Source organism: Oryctolagus cuniculus, chromosome 9, assembly GCF_051225735.1.
Source record: "Oryctolagus cuniculus isolate XC-2025 breed Fujian yellow rabbit chromosome 9, ASM5122573v1, whole genome shotgun sequence".
Taxonomy (NCBI): Eukaryota; Metazoa; Chordata; class Mammalia; order Lagomorpha; family Leporidae; genus Oryctolagus; species Oryctolagus cuniculus.
Window position 1 is genome coordinate 90,955,814 of NC_142875.1, and position 16,891 is coordinate 90,972,704.

Sequence of the window (16,891 nt, forward strand, 5' to 3'; positions counted from 1 at the left end):
AGAACTAGGGAGAGCTTGTAGACTCTAAACAGAAAGAAAAGGGAAAGGAAACAGAAATGCTAATTACCTCATTTTGTCGGTTTAAACTATACCTGTACTGAAACACAGCACTGTACATTAACAACAACAAGAATGTGCTATTGTAGAAATCCAACATACCATGGTTATTAAATACCTTACAATAAAATCTTTAACACCTTGCCCATTCCCACAAAACTGCTTTTAATTAAAAACCACCTAAAAGAAACTGTTAAATACTTACCAATGCCTAGCTATAACTCTTTAAAACACTAATTAATCAAAGATGGCAATGGAAAAACATACTAATCACATGCTTGCCTACTGTTTCAGTTCCTTCATTCATTCAAGAAATAATTATTACGGGTTTATTATTTCACCAGGAATTATCACAATACAGGTTTTGAGATTATACCACTGAGCAATACAAAATCATGGAGTTTATGTTCTACCTGTAGAGAACTTGAAAAGCCGCCGCCTGCAGTGCCAGCATCCCATATGGGTGCCAGTTTGAGTTCCGGCTGCCACTGAGGTCATGTGGGGAGCGGGCCAGTGGATGGAAGACTCTTTCTCTATACAATCTCTAACTCTTTAAAATAAATAAAATAAATATTTAAAAATAAATAAATAAAAATAAAAATTCAATTCCCCAGGTGCTGGCACTGTGGCACATTGGGTAAAGCCACCGCCTGCAGTGCTGGCATCCCATATGGGTGCCCGTTCAAGTCATGGCTGCTCCTCTTACAATCCAGCTCTCTACTATGGCCTAGGAAAGCAGTGGAAGATCGCCCAAGTCCTTAGGCTCCTGCGCCCACGTGAGTGACCTAGAAGAAGCTCCTGAATCCTGGCTTCAGATTGGCCCAGCTCCAGCTGTTGCAGCCATTTGGAGAATGAACCAGCAGATGGAAGATCTCTCTCTCTCTCTCTGCCTCTGCTTCTCTGTAACTCTGCCTTTCAAATAAATAAATAAATCTTTTAAAAAAAATTCAATTCCTCAAACATGAAAGTATTTGAATGATGCCCACAAACTACTGACAGCATCAAATAAAGAAATACAAAGAAACTTTAATAGCCAAGGAAAAAAAAAACTGAAAAAAAATCAAGTTGGAAGCATACTTTCTCATTTGAAAGCTTAGGATAAATAACATACTTTTAGCTGTAGATAGGAAATAGATACACTGATCAATGAAACAGGAAAGAGTGCAAGGTGATTTTTTCTCCCAGATATTTGATAAAGGTACAAGAGCAACAAAGCAGAAATCATAAGCTAGAACTGGTATTTACATGAAAAAAATGAATTTTCATTTTACATCATAATTCAGATGAATCAATTATAGTTAAAAACACAAAAGTTATAACATTTCTCTTGGGGCTGGTACTGTGGCATAGCAGGTAAAGCTGCTGCCTGCAGTGCCACCATCCTAAATGGGTGCCAGTTTGACTCCCAGCTGCTCCACTTCCTATCCAACTCTCTGCTATGGCCTGGGAAAGCAGTAGAAGATGGCCCAAGTCCTTGGGCCCCTGCATCAGCGTGGGAGACCTGGAGGAAGCTCCTGGTTCCCAGCTTCGGATCGGCTCAGCTCCAGCCTTTGCAGCCATCTGGGGAGTGAACCAACAGATAGAAGACCCCTCCCTCCCTCCCTCCTTCTCTCCTTCTCTCCTTCTCTCCCTCTCTCTCTCTCTCGCCTCAGCCTCTCTGTAACTCTGCCTTTCAAATAAATTAAAAAAAAAAAGTTATAACATTTCTCAAAAAATATAAAAAAACACATTGTAACTTAGGCAAAGATTTCATACAAAACACAAAAAGCATAAATCAAAAAAAAAAAGCAAACACAGAAACTGTGCTTAACAAAACTTTAAAGCTGCTGCTTTATATAACTCATTGTTAAGAAAATTAAATTAAATAAAAGTTAAAAAAAAAAAAAAAAAAAGAAAGAAAATTAAAAAGCAGGGCCCGTGTTGTGGGTAGCAAGTTAAACCTCTGCCTGCGATGCCAGCATCCCATGTGGGCATCAGATGAGTCCTGGTTGCTCCACTTCTTATGTAAGTCCCTGCTAATAGCCTGGGAAAAGTAACAGAAGATGGACCAAGTGCTAGGGCCTCTGCATCTACTTGGGACAGCAGAAGAAGCTCCAAGCTCCTGGCCTCAACTTGGCCCAAACACAGCCATTGCAGCCATTTGGGAAGTGAACCAGCAAAACCAAGATCTCTCTCTCTCATCCTCTCTAACTCTGCCTTTCAAATAAAAAAAAAATTTTTTTTTAATTTTTAAAATAAGAGTTAAAAAGCAAGCTATAGCAGGCCGGCGCTGTGGAGTAGCAGGTAAAGTCACTGCCTGCAGGACTGGCATCCCCTATGGGTGCCAGTTCAAGTCCCGGTTGCTCCACTTCCAATCCAGCTCTCTGCTATGGACTGGGAAAGCAGAAGATGGCCCAAGTCACTGGGCTCCTGCACCCACATAGGAGACCCAGAGGAACCTCCTGGCTTCAGGCTTCGGATCAGCCCAACTGTGGCAGTTGCGGCCACTTGGGGAGTGAACCAGGAATGGAGACCTCTGCTTCTCTCTCTCCCTCTACCTTCTTCTTTCTCTCTGCCTCTGCCTCTCAAATAAGGAAAGAAAAAAAAAAAATCTTAAAAAAAAAAAAAAACCATAAGCTACAGGGGCTTGTGTATTATTATCCAAAAAGTACATAAATATGCACCATTAGTCACCAGGAAAATAAAACTTAAACCATAGTGAGATACCTCTACACTTACTAGAATATCTAAAAGACTAAAAACACCAAATGTGGCAAGAATGTGGAGATCTAGACATCTCTCCAGCTCATGGTACAACCACTTTGGAAAACAAGTTTGACAGTTTCTTATAAAGCTGAACACACAGTAATTTACCAAAGTCAAATGAAAGCATAATGTTCACAATAGGTTTACTCACAATAGCCAATAGTTGAAAGCAACTGAAACATCCACCTATAGAACCACTGGATGAACTGTACATATTATGTCCTTACACTGGAATGTGACTCAGTCATAAACAAAATACTGTAAACACAATGATTCGAGATGAAATCTCATTAACAGTATGTTAAGCAGAAGAAACCAGACACATGAGTGGGCATCATAGCTCAGTACATTAAGCCTGGGTTTGAGTCCTGGCTATTGCATGGTTCTGATCCAGCTTCCTATAATGTAACTCCCGGAAGGCAGTGGATGATGCCCAAGTACTTAAGTTCCTGTCACCCAGGTGGGAGACCCACATCAAGTTCATGGTTCTTTGCTTTAGCCTGGTCCAGCCCGGACTATTGCAGACATTTACAGAGTCAACCAGCAGGTGAAGATATTGTCCTTTCTCTACAACTCTGCCTTTCAAATAAATAAATCTTGAAAAAGAAAAGAAAAGCCAGACAAAGAGTATATAAAATTTCTTTTGGGGCCGGCGCTGTGGCTCAGCCCTGGCCTGAGGCGCCAGCATCCCTTATGGGTGCCGGTTCTAGTCCTGGCTGCTCTTCTTTCGATCCAGCTCTCTGTTACAGCCTGGAAAGCAATGGAGGATGGCCCAAGTCCTTGGGCTCCTGCACCCATGTGGGAGACCAGAGGAGGCTCCTGGCTCCTGGCTCTGGATCGGCACAGCTCCAGCCATTGCGGCCATTTGGGGAGTGAACCAGCGGACAGAGGATGTTTCTCTCTGTCTCTCCCTCTCACTGTCTGTAACTCTACCTCTCAGATAAATAAAAATCTTTTAAAAAAATTTCTTTTAACATTAGTAAAGACAAAAGTTATCTATAGTAATATGTCACTAGCTATCTCAGGCAGAGATGAGAGGTGAGTGTAACTGCAAGAGTTAGTAAATACAGAGCACAATAGAACTTTCGGGAGATGACAGAAGTGTTCGGTACCTTGACTGTGGTGAGTGCACTGAAATCTACATTTAAAACGATGCTTTTTAATGTCTGTATATTATACTTCAATAAAATTGATGAAAAATTCTTAAAGTGTTACTCTATTTAAGTAACAAGGCTTTGTATTGTTTCTTAAGTGAAAGTAAGATAAAGCTGCCAAGATTTTAATTATCAATCAGTCTGAGGAAAGCTCTCTCCCAACTTCAGCAGTACACAAAAATTATTTATATTGAATATTCACTCAATAATTACCTATCAAGTATAAAGACAGTATAAACTGCAAGGAAAGATAAAATTCTATAACAGAGAAAAGTCCTTATGTAACCAGACAGAGGGAGCACAAGGAATTTAAAACTTACGTTGTCAGCAAGAACGCCCCATCACCACATCTTTCCAGAGCCTTTCGTGCAGGAGGTTTTGCCGCAAATTCTACAAAACCTTTTCCAGTAGCTCTACCACGATCATCCACAACCACAACAGCTTTCTCTACTGGACCAAACTGGGAAAATGCTTGTTCAAGAAGCTCATTGGAAACAACTGGAGAAAGGTTCTTGACAGTTAGGGCTGCTCCATGTGTAGCAAAGCGAATTCGGAGAGGTCTGCTCTTCAAAATGGTGCCATCCAGCTCTGCTTTTGCAATTTCAGCCAATGTTCTGGATTCCTTTTTAGGAGGAAAAATCATTTTGTAAAGATGATAGTAGCAAAAATGTAAAATGGTGGTTTGCTTCTACAGAGAGCTAAACAGCTTTAGGAAATGACTAATTTTTGTTTAACCTTGGTATCACATGCTCTTTACTATTCAAAAATCTTTTTAAATATCCTAAATAAAAAGTCCTGATCCCACTTTCCTGTTAAAGATCATCACTTAAAAATGAACTGCTCATAAGTGAGTTATCAGCTATCAGATATGCAATGCAGTATCTTTTTTAACATCTCCTACCGTTATTAAAACACAGGGCTGGCACTATGGCGTAATAGGTAAAGCCACCACCTGCAGTGCCAGTATCCCCTATGGGTGCTGGTTTGAGTCCCAGCTGCTCCACTTCCAATCCAGCTCTCTGCTATGGCCTGGAAAAGCAGCAGAAGATGGCCCAAGTTCTTGGGCCCCTGCACCCACATGGGAAGACCTGGAGAAGGCTCCTGGCTTCGGATCAGCGCAGCTCTGGCCGTTGAGACCAACTGGGGAGTGAACCAGAGGATGATAAACCTCTCTCTCTGCCTCTCCTCTCTCTGTGTAACTAACTCTTTCAAATAAATAAATAAATATTTTTTAAAAATAACACATACGGGCAACTACTTTTTTAAATTTTTATTTTATTTATTTGAAAGGCAGATCTTTCATCCTTTAGCTTACTCCCCAAAAACTCGCAACAGCCAAGAATAGGCCAAGCAAAAGCCAGAAACCTGGAACTCAATGTGGGTCTCTACTGTAGGCAGAAAGACTCATGTAGTTGGGCTATCACATGATGCCTACCAGGGCAGGAAGCTGGAATCAGAAGAAGAGTCAGGACTCAAACCCATGAACTCTGATATGGGGTGATACGGGATTTGAGTATCCCAAGTGGACTCTTATCCATTGTACCTAAACGTGCCAGTTACTGGCACTATCGCTGAAAGAATCATTTCTATAGTCTCTACATTTTGACATTTATAGCTCAAAAAAAAACACTCCACTTCCCTACTACCAAACTGTTTCCTTTTTTAATTCCAGTTATTTTACATTATCTATTAAAAACTTCTATGATCTTGTTTATTACCTTTCATGAAGTATGTACATACACTGCACATTTCTTACCATCACGTGAAATAAACCAAAGGCACATATTCATGGGCTATGACAGTTCTCTCCAATTTTTTTTCCTTTAAGATTTAATTATTTGAAGGGCAGAGAGACAAAGGGAGAGAGACAGGGGTGTGAAGTGAGCGGTTGGGGGAGATCTTCCATTCACTGGTTCACTCTGCAAATGGCCCTAACAGCCAGGTCTGGGCCAGGCCAAAGCCAGAAGCCAAGAAAAAGCTAGAAGCCAGGAACTCTATCCAGGATTCCCACATAGGTACCTAACGACTTTGGCCTTATTCGTTGCCTTCCTGGACACAGCAGGAGGCTGAACCATAATCAGAGTAGCTGAGACTGTAAGTTTCACTTTCATATAGGATAGAGAGCTGCAAGCAATAGCTTATAATCCACTGTGCCACAACATGGGTTCCTCTCTCTGGAGTACATATGCACTTATAAACTAGAAAATACCTTGATTGCTGAACCACAAAAAAACTTCCTCCCACTAGAATTCAAAGTTGGTGTATAGGGGCCAGTGCATAGCAGGTTAAAGCCACCACCTGCAGTGCCAGCATCCCATCTGGACGCCGGTTGGAGACTCAGCCACTCCACTTCCTTTTTTTTTTTTTTTGACAGGCAGAGTGGACAGTGAGAGAGAGAGAGACAGAGAGAAAGGTCTTCCTTTGCCGTTGCTTCATCCTCCAATGGCCACCGCGGCTGGCGCACTGCGGTCGGCACACCGCACTAATCTGCTGATCCGAAGGCAGGAGCCAGGTGTTTCTCCTGGTCTCTCATGGGGTGCAGGGCCCAAGCACTTGGGCCATCCTCCACTGCACTCCCTGGCCACAGCAGAGAGCTGGCCTGGAAGAGGGGCAACCGGGCGGAATCCGGCACCCCAACCAGGACTAGAACCCGGTGTGCCGGCGCCGCAAGGTGGAGGATTAGCCTGTTGAGCAGCGGCGCTGGCCTACTCCACTTCCAATCCAGCTCTCTGCTATGGCCTGGGAAAGCAGGGAAAATGGCCCAAGTCCTTGAGCCCCTGAATCTACATGGGAAACCCAGAATAAGCTCCTGGCTCCCAGTTTTGAAATGGCACAGCTACAGCCATTGGGGCCAACTGGGGAGTGAACCAGCAGATGGAAGACCTGTCCTTCTCTCTGCCTCTCTGTGTAACTCTTTCAGATAAATAAATCAATCTTAAAAAAAAAAAAAAAAAGTTGGTGTAAAATACGCATTTAAATAAATTATTCAAAAGTTGGGGCTGGCACTGTGGCGCAGCAGGTTAATGCCCTAGCCTGAGGCACTGGCATCCCATATGGACGCCAGTTCGAGTCCCAGCTGCTCTACTTTCAGACCCAGCTGCTCCACTTCCAATCCAGCTCTCTGCTATGGCCTGGGAAAGCAGTACGAGATGACCCAAGTCCTTGGGCCCCTGCACCCAGGTGGGCGACCTGGGGGAGGCTCCTGGCTTTGGATCAGCACAGCTCCAGCTGTTGCGGCCAATTGGGGAGTGAACCATCGGATGGAAGACCTCTCTTTCTCTCTCTCTCACTGCCTCTCCTCTCTCTGTGTAACTCTGACTTTCAAATAAATAAATCTTTTTTTTTTTTTTTTTTTTTGACAGGCAGAGTTAGACAGTGAGAGAGACAGTGAGAGAGACAGAGAGAAAGGTCTTCCTTTTCCACTGGTTCACCCCACAAGTGGCCGCCACTGCCAGCGTGTTGCGGCCGGCGCACTGCACCAATCTGAAGCCAGGATCCAGGTGCTTCCTTCTGGTCTCCCATGGGGTGCAGGGCCCAAGCACTTGGGCCATCCTCCACTGCCTTCCCAGGCCACAGCAGAGAGCTGGACTGGAAGAGGAGCAACCGAGACAGAATCCGGCGCCCAAACTGGGACTAGAACCCAGAGTGCCGGCACTGCAGGGCAAAAAAATTTTTTTTTACGAGTTCAACTCCACACTGTTTATTCTCCAGCCCCTGTCAATAAATATTAAAAAAAATGTTGTATAATACGCTTTAAATAAATTATACATAAATTTAATAGAAGTATGTTCTTATTCATTAGGTTGTAGGAACTCTCCAGGGAGAAGTAAAAAGAGGCTTTATATACACATATAAGTGAAGCACAAATATACTATCTTATAAAAAGTTTCTTAGAGTCACAAGAGTTCTTTATATAATCCCTAAAATGTTTAGGAGAGCTTGAAGTTACTGCCCTGAGCAAATATCTATCTATAGAACTATTTTTACAAAGACAAAAGAAGTTACCTTGGTATTCAAAATAGTCACTTTATTACCTGTAGTAGCAGCAGCAAATATTTAAAGGATATCTAAAAAGAAGGGTATTTTACTACCAAATACAGTATATAATAACACTGAGAGGCAAAAATTTTAGGCATGGACTTAGAGCAGGGTGAGCATTTGGCCTAGTGGTTAAAATGTCTATGGTCCTATATCCTCGTACCCAGTTCCAGCTCATGATTCCAGCTTCCTGCTAATCTGGACACTGCGAGGCAGCAGTGATGACTCAAGTAACTGAATCCCTGCCACCCAGGTAGGAGACCTGGGTTGAGTTCCCAGCTCTCTGCTTCAATTTGGCCCAATTCCAGCTGTTTCGGGTATCTGGGGAGTGAACCAACAGATTGAAGCATGCACACATGTGGGCTCCCTCTCTGTCTCCTCTCAAATTAAAAAAAAAAAAAATGTTGTCAGGTAGAACTTGGAATAGATAGGGCATGAGGAAAATTTTAGAGTGGTAGCTTGACAATGAATTAAACAAATACATGCATCTGTCAAAACTTACCAGCCATGGGGCCAGCATCATGGCACATGGTTAAGCTGCTACCTGTGACACTGGCATCCCATATAAGCACCAGTTCTAGTCCCAGCTGCTCCAATTCAGATCCAGCTCTCTGCTAATGTGCCTGGGAAAACAGCAGATGGCCCAAGTATTTTGGCCACTGCCATCCACATGGGAGACAAGATGAAGCTCCCAGACTCCTAGCTCTGGCCTCACCCAGCCCTGGATGTTCCAACCATTTGAGGAGTAAACCAGCAGGTAGAAGATAGCTCCCTCCCTCCCTCCCTCCCTCCCTCTCTGTGTAACACTGCCGATCAAATAAATAAGTGAACCCTTTAAAAACCAAACTTTCCAGCAGTACAATTACAACTTGTGCATTTCACTGCACATAAATTTCAAAAACCTAGTGCGTAATACTGGACTTTAATTAACAAGCATGCTAGATCCAGTGTTGAGAGTCATGGACTGATAGATGGAGACAAAGAATAGATACAAGAAAAAATATAGGAAACTTAATTGCAGAATCTAGACAGTGTCTATGTCTGAAATTTTCTATAATTAAGTGTTGAGGTAGGACGATAGAAGGAGGCTGGTCGGAACTATAGAACTGAAGAGCATTTTGTGAGGGCACCTCCTGCTCAGATTCAGTCAGACATATCTACAATGTCACGTTTTGCTTTTTCAAAATTAAGAAATACAATTTTGGGAGCTGGCAACATGACAAAGTAAAGTAGCCATCGCCTGCAATGTCAGCATCCCCTAATAAAGGGTCAGTTCAAGTCCCAGCTATTCTGCTTCCAATCGAGTTCCCTGCTAAAGTACCTAGGAAAGCAGAAGGTGGCCCAAGCACTTGAGCCCCTGTCACCCACAAGGGAGACCTGGATGGAATTCCTGGCTCCTGGCTTCAGCCTTGCCCAGACCTGACTGTTGTACAGTTTGGGGAGTGAATCAGCAGATGGAAGATTATCTTCCTTTCCCTCCCTCTCTTTCAAATAAATAAATATTTTTTAAAGATGTATTTATTTATTTGAAAGGCAGAGTTACAGAGAGGCAGAGAAAAGGCGGGAGGGGTCTTCCATCCACCAGCTTCACTCCCCAAATGGCCGCAATGGCCAACCTGGGCCAGGCCTAAGACAAGAGCCAGGATCTTCCTCCAGGTCTCCTACACGGTTGCAGGAGCCCAAGGACTTGGGCCATCTTCTACTACTCTCCCAGTCCATGGCAGCGAGCTGGATTGGAAGTGGAGCAGCCAGGACTTAAACCAAAGAGCATATGAGATGCCAGCACTACAGGCAACAGCTTTACCCACCCTGCCATAGTGTGGGTCCTTCAAATATATCAATCTTAAAACAGAAATCTTAAAATTTTCAACAACAAATTTTTACTATTGGCAACAATTTCCATTTTTAATATTAGTGGGGTCAGGGCCAGCACTGTGGCATAGTGGGTAAAGCCACTGTCTGCTGTGCCAGTGTCCCACAAAAGTGCCAATTTGATTCTCAGCTGTTCCACTTCCTATCCAGCTCCTTGCTAATGTACCCGAGAAGGCAGCAGAAGTCAGCTCAAGTGCTTGGGCCCATCACCCACGTGGAAGGCCCCAAGAAAGCTCCTGGCTCGGGATCAGCCAAGCTTCAGCCACTGCGCCATTTGGGGAGTGAACCAGAAGATAGAAGAGCACTCTCTGTGTTAACTGTTTTTCAAATCAATCAATCAATCAATCTTCAAAAACAAAACATTGGTTGGGCCAAAAAAAAATGTTTATACAGTCAGGAATTTTTTTAAATTTGACAGGCAGAGTTATAGACGGTGAGAGAGACAAAGGTCTTCCTTCCATTAGTTCACCCCACAAATATCCACTATGGCAGGCGCTGCGCCGATCTGAAGCCAGGAGCCAGGTGCTTCTTCCTGATCTCCCATGCAGGTGCAGGGGCCCAAGCACTTGGACCATCCTCCACTGCCCTTCTGGGCCACAGCAGAGAGCTCGACTGGAAGAGGAGCAACCAGGACTAGAACCCAGCGTCCATGGGATGCCAGCGCTGCAGGCAGAGGATTAACTAAGTGAGCCACACCGCTGGCCCCAAGAATTTTCAATGGTATACATTCTTTTCCAAAGTTTATACTGTCCATGGTTTTACATGTTTTTTTCCTTAAGATTTATTTATTTATTTGAAAGACAGAATTAGGGGCAGAGGCAGAGAGGGACAGAGAGAGGTCTTCCATCCACTGGTTCACCACCTAAATGGACACAACAGCCAGAGCTGGGCCAATCCATGCACATGCAGGTGCCCAAGAACTTGGGCTATCTTCTACTGCTTTTTCAGACCATAGCAGAGAGCTGGATCAGAAGTAGAGCAGCCAGGATTCGAACTGGCGCCCACATGGGATACCAGCACTGCAGGCGAAAAGCTTTACCTGCTAGGTCACAGCATCAGCCCCTGTTTTATAAGGTTCTAAATCAGAGTTCTTCAAACTTTTCACTATCGACAATATGGGCCAGATCATTCTAGAGGGCACTCCTATGCATTGTTGAATGTTCAGCAGCACCCTTGACCCCTCCTCACCAGACCCCAGTAGAACCAATGGTCAGTTTTTGACAACCAAAAATGTTTCCAGGGAGCCGGTGCTGTGTCAGAGCAGATTAAGCCTCTGCCTACAGCACCGGTTCAAGCCCTGGCTGCTCCACTTCCGATCCAGCTCTCTGCTAATGGCCTGGGAAAGCAGTAGAAGATGGCCCACATGCTTGGGCCCCTGCACCTGCGTGGGAAACCCAGATGAAGCTCCTGGCTTCTGGCTTCAGCCTGGCCCAGCCCCAGCCGTTGTAGCCATCTGGGGAGTGACCCAGCAGATAAAAATCTCTCTCTTTCCCCCTCTGTAATTATGCCTTCCAAATAAATAAACTAAATCTTTAAAAAAAGAAAAAAAGGAAAAGAAAATAACAAGACTATCAGGCGGCCGGTGCCACAGCTCAATAGGCTAATCCTCCACCTACCGGCGCCAGCACACCGGTTTCTAGTCCCGGTCAGGGCGCCAGATTCTGTCCCGGTTGCCCCTCTTCCAGGCCAGCTCTCTGCTGTGGCCCGGGAAGGCAGTGGAGGATGGCCCAAGTGCTTGGGCCCTGTACCCCATGGGAGACCAGGAGAAGCACCTGGCTCCTGCCTTCGGATCAGCGTGGTGCGCTGGCCACAGCGCACCAGCCGTGGCGGCCACTGGAGGGTGAACCAACGGCAAAAGGAAGACCTTTCTCTCTGTCTCTTTCTCTCACTGTCCACTCTGCCTATCAAAAAAAAAAAAAAAAAAAAAAAAAGACTGTCAGGCATTATACCAAGATTTTTCTGATTCAGCAAAGTTTACAGTTCTAACAGATTCCCAGTGAACAGATTAAATAAGAAGATGCCTGAGACAGTACAAGGTGATTGCCTCTAGCTCATATAGTAGGGAAAACAATTTAAGCAGTGTGTTTAGACTAGGAAGGGATCTGAAGCTGCTGGACAGGAACCACACCTTTGTGAATTACTCTTTCAGACATCTGGTTTAGCAAGAAAATAGTTCAGATCACACTGATACCGGTTTAGCTATATTTAACCAACTTTAAAATGCATACACCTGGAGCCAGCACTGTGGCATAGTGGGCTAAGCCTCTGCCTGCGGCACCAGCATCCCATATGGGCACCAGTTCGAGTTCGAGCTGCTCCACTTCCAATCCAGCTCTCTGCTATGGCCTGGGAAGCACCTGAAGATGGTCCAAGTGCTTGGGCTCCCAGCTATGTGGGAGACCTGGAAGAAGCTCCTGGCTTTGGATCGGCTCAGCTCCAGCAGTTGCAGCCATTTCAGGAGTGAACCAGCAGATGGAAGACCTCTCTATCTCTGCCTCTGCCTCCCTCTAACTCTGCCTTCCAAATAAATAAATAAATAAATCTCTTTTTTTTTTTAGTGCATACACCTTTTCAGTTAATTTAACTAACCTGTTAGTAACCAACCAAAATCTAAAAAGAAGCTTTGAGGCTAAAGTCCATAATAAAATGTATCCAAAAGAGACACACTGTCTACTTTATCCCTATGTAACAAAGACTCATATTATGGATTGGGATCTTATACGAACAACCACATAATATCTTTTCCCAATCAATACATACTATTAATACTGACCCTACACCATACCAAAAATGTTACTTCATCCTATCAATTAACTGGAAAGACTACAACAAATAATTTAAGAAAATGTATTGCATTTAAAAGATTACTCCACCAGTAAAAAGTTATTTCCAGAGCCGGCGCCGTGGCTCAATAGGCTAATCCTCCACCTTGCGGCGCCGGCACACCGGGTTCTAGTCCCGGTTGGGGCGCCGGATTCTGTCCCGGTTGCCCCTCTTCCAGGCCAGCTCTCTGCTATGGCCAGGGAGTGCAGTGGAGGATGGCCCAGGTGCTTGGGCCCTGCACCCCATGGGAGACCAGGAAAAGCACCTGGCTCCTGGCTCCTGCCAGGATCAGCGCGGTGCGCCGGCTGCAGCGGCGGCCATTGGAGGGTGAACCAACGGCAAAAGGAAGACCTTTCTCTCTCTGTCTCTCTCTCACTGTCCACTCTGCCTGTCAAAAAAAAAAAAAAAAAAAAAAAAAGTTATTTCCAAAAATTTAAATCAGATAAAATTACACTGCTATTTTTAAAGCAACTACTCCACCTCCACTCACTAACCTCACTGGACTAAAGCCACTACACCTATATTTATTTTCAGATCAAAGTATGGACCATGAGTTGTGTAAGTAGAAAAATGTATTTTATGTATTTTAAATTTACCTGGTACTCATTGAGCTCAGATTAAATTGTCAAGTTATCCATTAAGTCAAATTCTGTAAAGGAAATCCTAATTTCCTAGTGACAAATTTTTAACATTCCTACACAAAGCATTTAGGGTATGTTTGGAGGAGCACATCCCAAAGGAGCAATCCTTCTCATCTCTCATTTCTTTATTTTTTTCTTTTTCTTTTTTTTTTTTTTTTAAGAGTTTATTTTTTCATTAGAGAGACAGAGAGAAAGGTCTCCCATCCATCCACTGGTTCACTCCCCAAATGGCAACAATGGCCGGAGCTGGGTCCATCCGAAGCCAGGAGTTTCTTTCAACTCTCCCACATGGGTGCAGGGATCCAAGCACTTGGGCCATCCTTCACTGCTTTCCTAGTCCACAGCAGAGAGCTGGATCGGAAGAGGAGCAGCGAAGACAAAAACCAGTGCCCATATGGGATGCGGGTGCCACAGGCGGAGGCTTAGCCACAGCGCCAGCCTCCCATTTCTTAATAACACAAAGATATTTTTTTAAATGCAAAGCAGGAAAAGCAATGAGCTGTGCTAACAGAGTAGCCCTATCTGCATGTGGCTATTTAAAGAAAGAATACATAATAGTTCAAATTCCACTCAGCCACAGTATCTACATTTACAAATACACAGCAGTTGCATCCTTGCAGCAAGTTCTACAGGACAGTGCTGATGCACTAATGGAGGAATTTACTACTAGCAGCCTTTAAGAGAAAAAGAAAGACTTCCCCATGAAAATGAATTGCTTATTGGTTTATTTTTAAGTATAAAGCTTTTGACAGAGCAAAGTGCAGCCTCTCCATTCTTCCTCCTACAGAATGTCAACTTCAGAATAGACGAAGATGGTGCCAGAGGCAAAGGATGATGAGAATGTTACGTAATACCCTTTTGAAAAGTTCACCTCACTTCCTTAAGATAATTTGTAAATTTATACAAAGAGTTCTACGGAGTGACAAGCTGTTTCTCTAATTTCCAAAATTTGTTTGCAATTTTGTCTTCAAAATACACTGATTATTTAACTTGAATTTTGAGGAAATTTGTCTCATTAATACCACTTAGATGTTCAAGTGTTGGTATTCAAAAAAAGACAGCATTATTTAACTACAATCAATTTTCTCTATTTATTAAAGTCTGCACTGTCCACACACAGAGAGAATTCGATTGTGGAAGTCAAAGTTATAATAAGAAAGTTTCCAAGCTGCAATGAGTATCAAACTTAAGGGTCTAACTAGAAATACAACAGAGAAAATTCAGTTGCTGGGGAAGACACTCTCCCTCTTAAAAAAAATCCTGTTTGGGGAAAAAGAAAATGTGGCATCGAATTGTGAACTACAACAACGCTGTAAAACTAACACTGATGAATTCACCACAAAGCACACAGAGAAAGCCTAGCAAAAGTCGTTATCTTGTGCCCTGAGTGTAAACCCTCGACGTTCAAATTTTTGTTTTAAGAGACACGATGTTTGCATAATGATTAAAAGGAGATAAGAGACAATATTCTCATTCTCGTACTAGGAAATCTAAGTAAATATTCTAACAGTAGGAAGCACAAGTATAAAATACCTATCACCCACCCAAAGGACGTCTGGCGGAAAAATATTGTATTAGATCCGTAACCACTGCAAACCGTCCCATCACCGCTCTCGGGAAAGGGCTGCGCTAAGGCAGAACGCGGTTTATTTACCGCTACACGCACGCAGGGCTAGAAGACGATCTGGGAAAATAAAAAGCCAATCTGCCCAGTGAAAACATCCGATCAGACCGAAGCGTCCATCCCGCATTCCTGTCCCATTCATTTCCTTTCCAACACGATCTGCCTCGAGGAATTCGCACTCCGAACCGCCCCCTTTCGGGACCCGGGGACCCAGCGCGCGGCCGGCGGGGCCTGCAGGGTGCCGGGAGGGAGGCGTCGGCCGCCGGGGTCCTCCGATCCCGCACGCGGGGCCGCAGGCCGCCGAGCCGCGGCGTCGGGGGTCGCCCCGAGGGCCCTTTTGTTCCCTCGCGCGGGCCGCCAGACTCACCAAGCGGATGAAGCCGAAGCCGCGGTCTCGGTTGATGAAGACCTCGCTGGGCTCGCCGTAGCGCTCAAAGAGCCGCTTGAAGTCCTCCTCGGTGATGTCGGTGGGCAGGTTGCCCACGAAGAGGCGGCAGCGCTGCGTGTACGTCTTCTCGCCCGGCTTAAGGAAACTCTTGATGTCGATGGTGAACCCCATCTCCTCCTCGGGGTGGTCTTCGGCGGGCGCAGGAGCGGGCGGCGCCTGCTCCCCGGCCAGCCCGAGCGCCATGGCCGCTGCGGCCGCTGGCTCGGTCTCCCCCGCGGCGGACTCCAGGGCGCGAAGGCGAGCAGGGTTCTTCTCAATGCGCACTTGCTTCAGGTTTCCCCTTAACATCATCTTAGTGAGCTCGCTTCAGAAACTGGATGCAGGCCTAGCTCTTAGGTGTCTACGTCTCTACATATATCTATGGAAACGCAGTCAGAAAGTCAAAAGACAACCAGGGAACTCAGCCCGTGGTCCTGCCTCCTCTGACTCACACCCGCGGCAGCCGCACATTCAAAATGGCGCTGCCACAAGCTGCAGTTGGAAGAAGAGACGCCGGGGCAAGTCCCGCCCCTCCGCAAAGGCTGGCGCCGGAGTGACGCCTGCGCGTGCGCAGTGTCGTGCGCCTCCAGGCTGCCCCCTAGGATGGTGGAAGGCACCCTCCCGTCTTGCTGAAGTGCCGGCCTGTTGTACTTCTGGGGCGAATTATGTGATGTGTGCCACGGTGTGTGAAAGTATAAACAACTCGGTATCATATTTACCCTTTTAAGTATCAAGTTCCGTTATCATTGATCACAGGAAAACTTACATATTTTAAACGTGGCCTTCAACAAAATATTTCCCACTAATATAAATATCTTTCCTGTTTCAACAGCAAAGTCTGCTTACGGTTCCTAAGCAATCAAATTCTATAGAATAATTGTGCTGTTGATCATTGGCTTGAGAAGATTCCATGAAATTGCTTATAAAATTAGTGTAAACAGGCCATGAACTGCTATGGCTGTAGACTTGTGACAAAGGTCAACAAACATTTTCTGTAAAGGGGCAGGTAGCAACCAATTGCAATTGAAGGCCATACAGTGTCCATCTCAACTATTTAACCCTGTACCATTCAGCTCCGGATACAGGTAAATCCTCAATGAGTGTGAAAAACAGATCCTGGGACTCTGCAAAAAAGTTCAACAGTTTCTCATGAAGTTAAATATTTGCATACTTCACAACAGCAATCCATTCCTAAATCTGAGTGAAATAACATATTCTCACAAAACTCCCATATGGGACAGACATCTAGGCTAGCAATCAAGATGGTGGTTAAGATGCCCACCTCTCTGCCCAGCGCCGGCTCAATAGGCTAATCCTCCACCTGCGGCGCCGGCACCCCACTCGGGATGCCAGATTCTGTCCCGGTTGCTCCTCTTCCAGTCCAGCTCTCTGCTGTGGCCCGGGAGTGCAGTGGAGGATGGCCCAAGTCCTTGGACCCTGCCCCTGCATGGGAGACCAGGAGGCTTCGGATCAGCGCGGTGCGCGGCCGCTGCTGCCACTGGGGAGTGAA

At 45.0% G+C, this 16,891-nt stretch overlaps 1 protein-coding gene across 5 annotated transcripts in view; it reads right to left on the minus strand.

Moving 5' to 3' along the window:
• PSPC1 (paraspeckle component 1) overlaps positions 1–15,862 on the minus strand; it is a 135,824-nt gene extending 119,962 nt beyond the window's left edge. For all 5 annotated transcript variants that reach the window (XR_016213375.1, XR_016213374.1, XR_016213373.1 and 2 more), the window contains exons 1-2: positions 15,322–15,862; positions 4,277–4,578 (exon numbers count right to left, since the gene is read on the minus strand). Coding sequence is in view for 1 of the 5 variants with exons in the window: in XM_008259953.5 (XP_008258175.1) it covers positions 4,277–4,578; positions 15,322–15,693 (674 nt within the window). In the remaining 4 variants the exon portion in view is untranslated. The remainder of the gene's footprint in view (positions 1–4,276; positions 4,579–15,321) is intronic.
• Between the last annotated feature and the right edge of the window lie 1,029 nt (positions 15,863–16,891).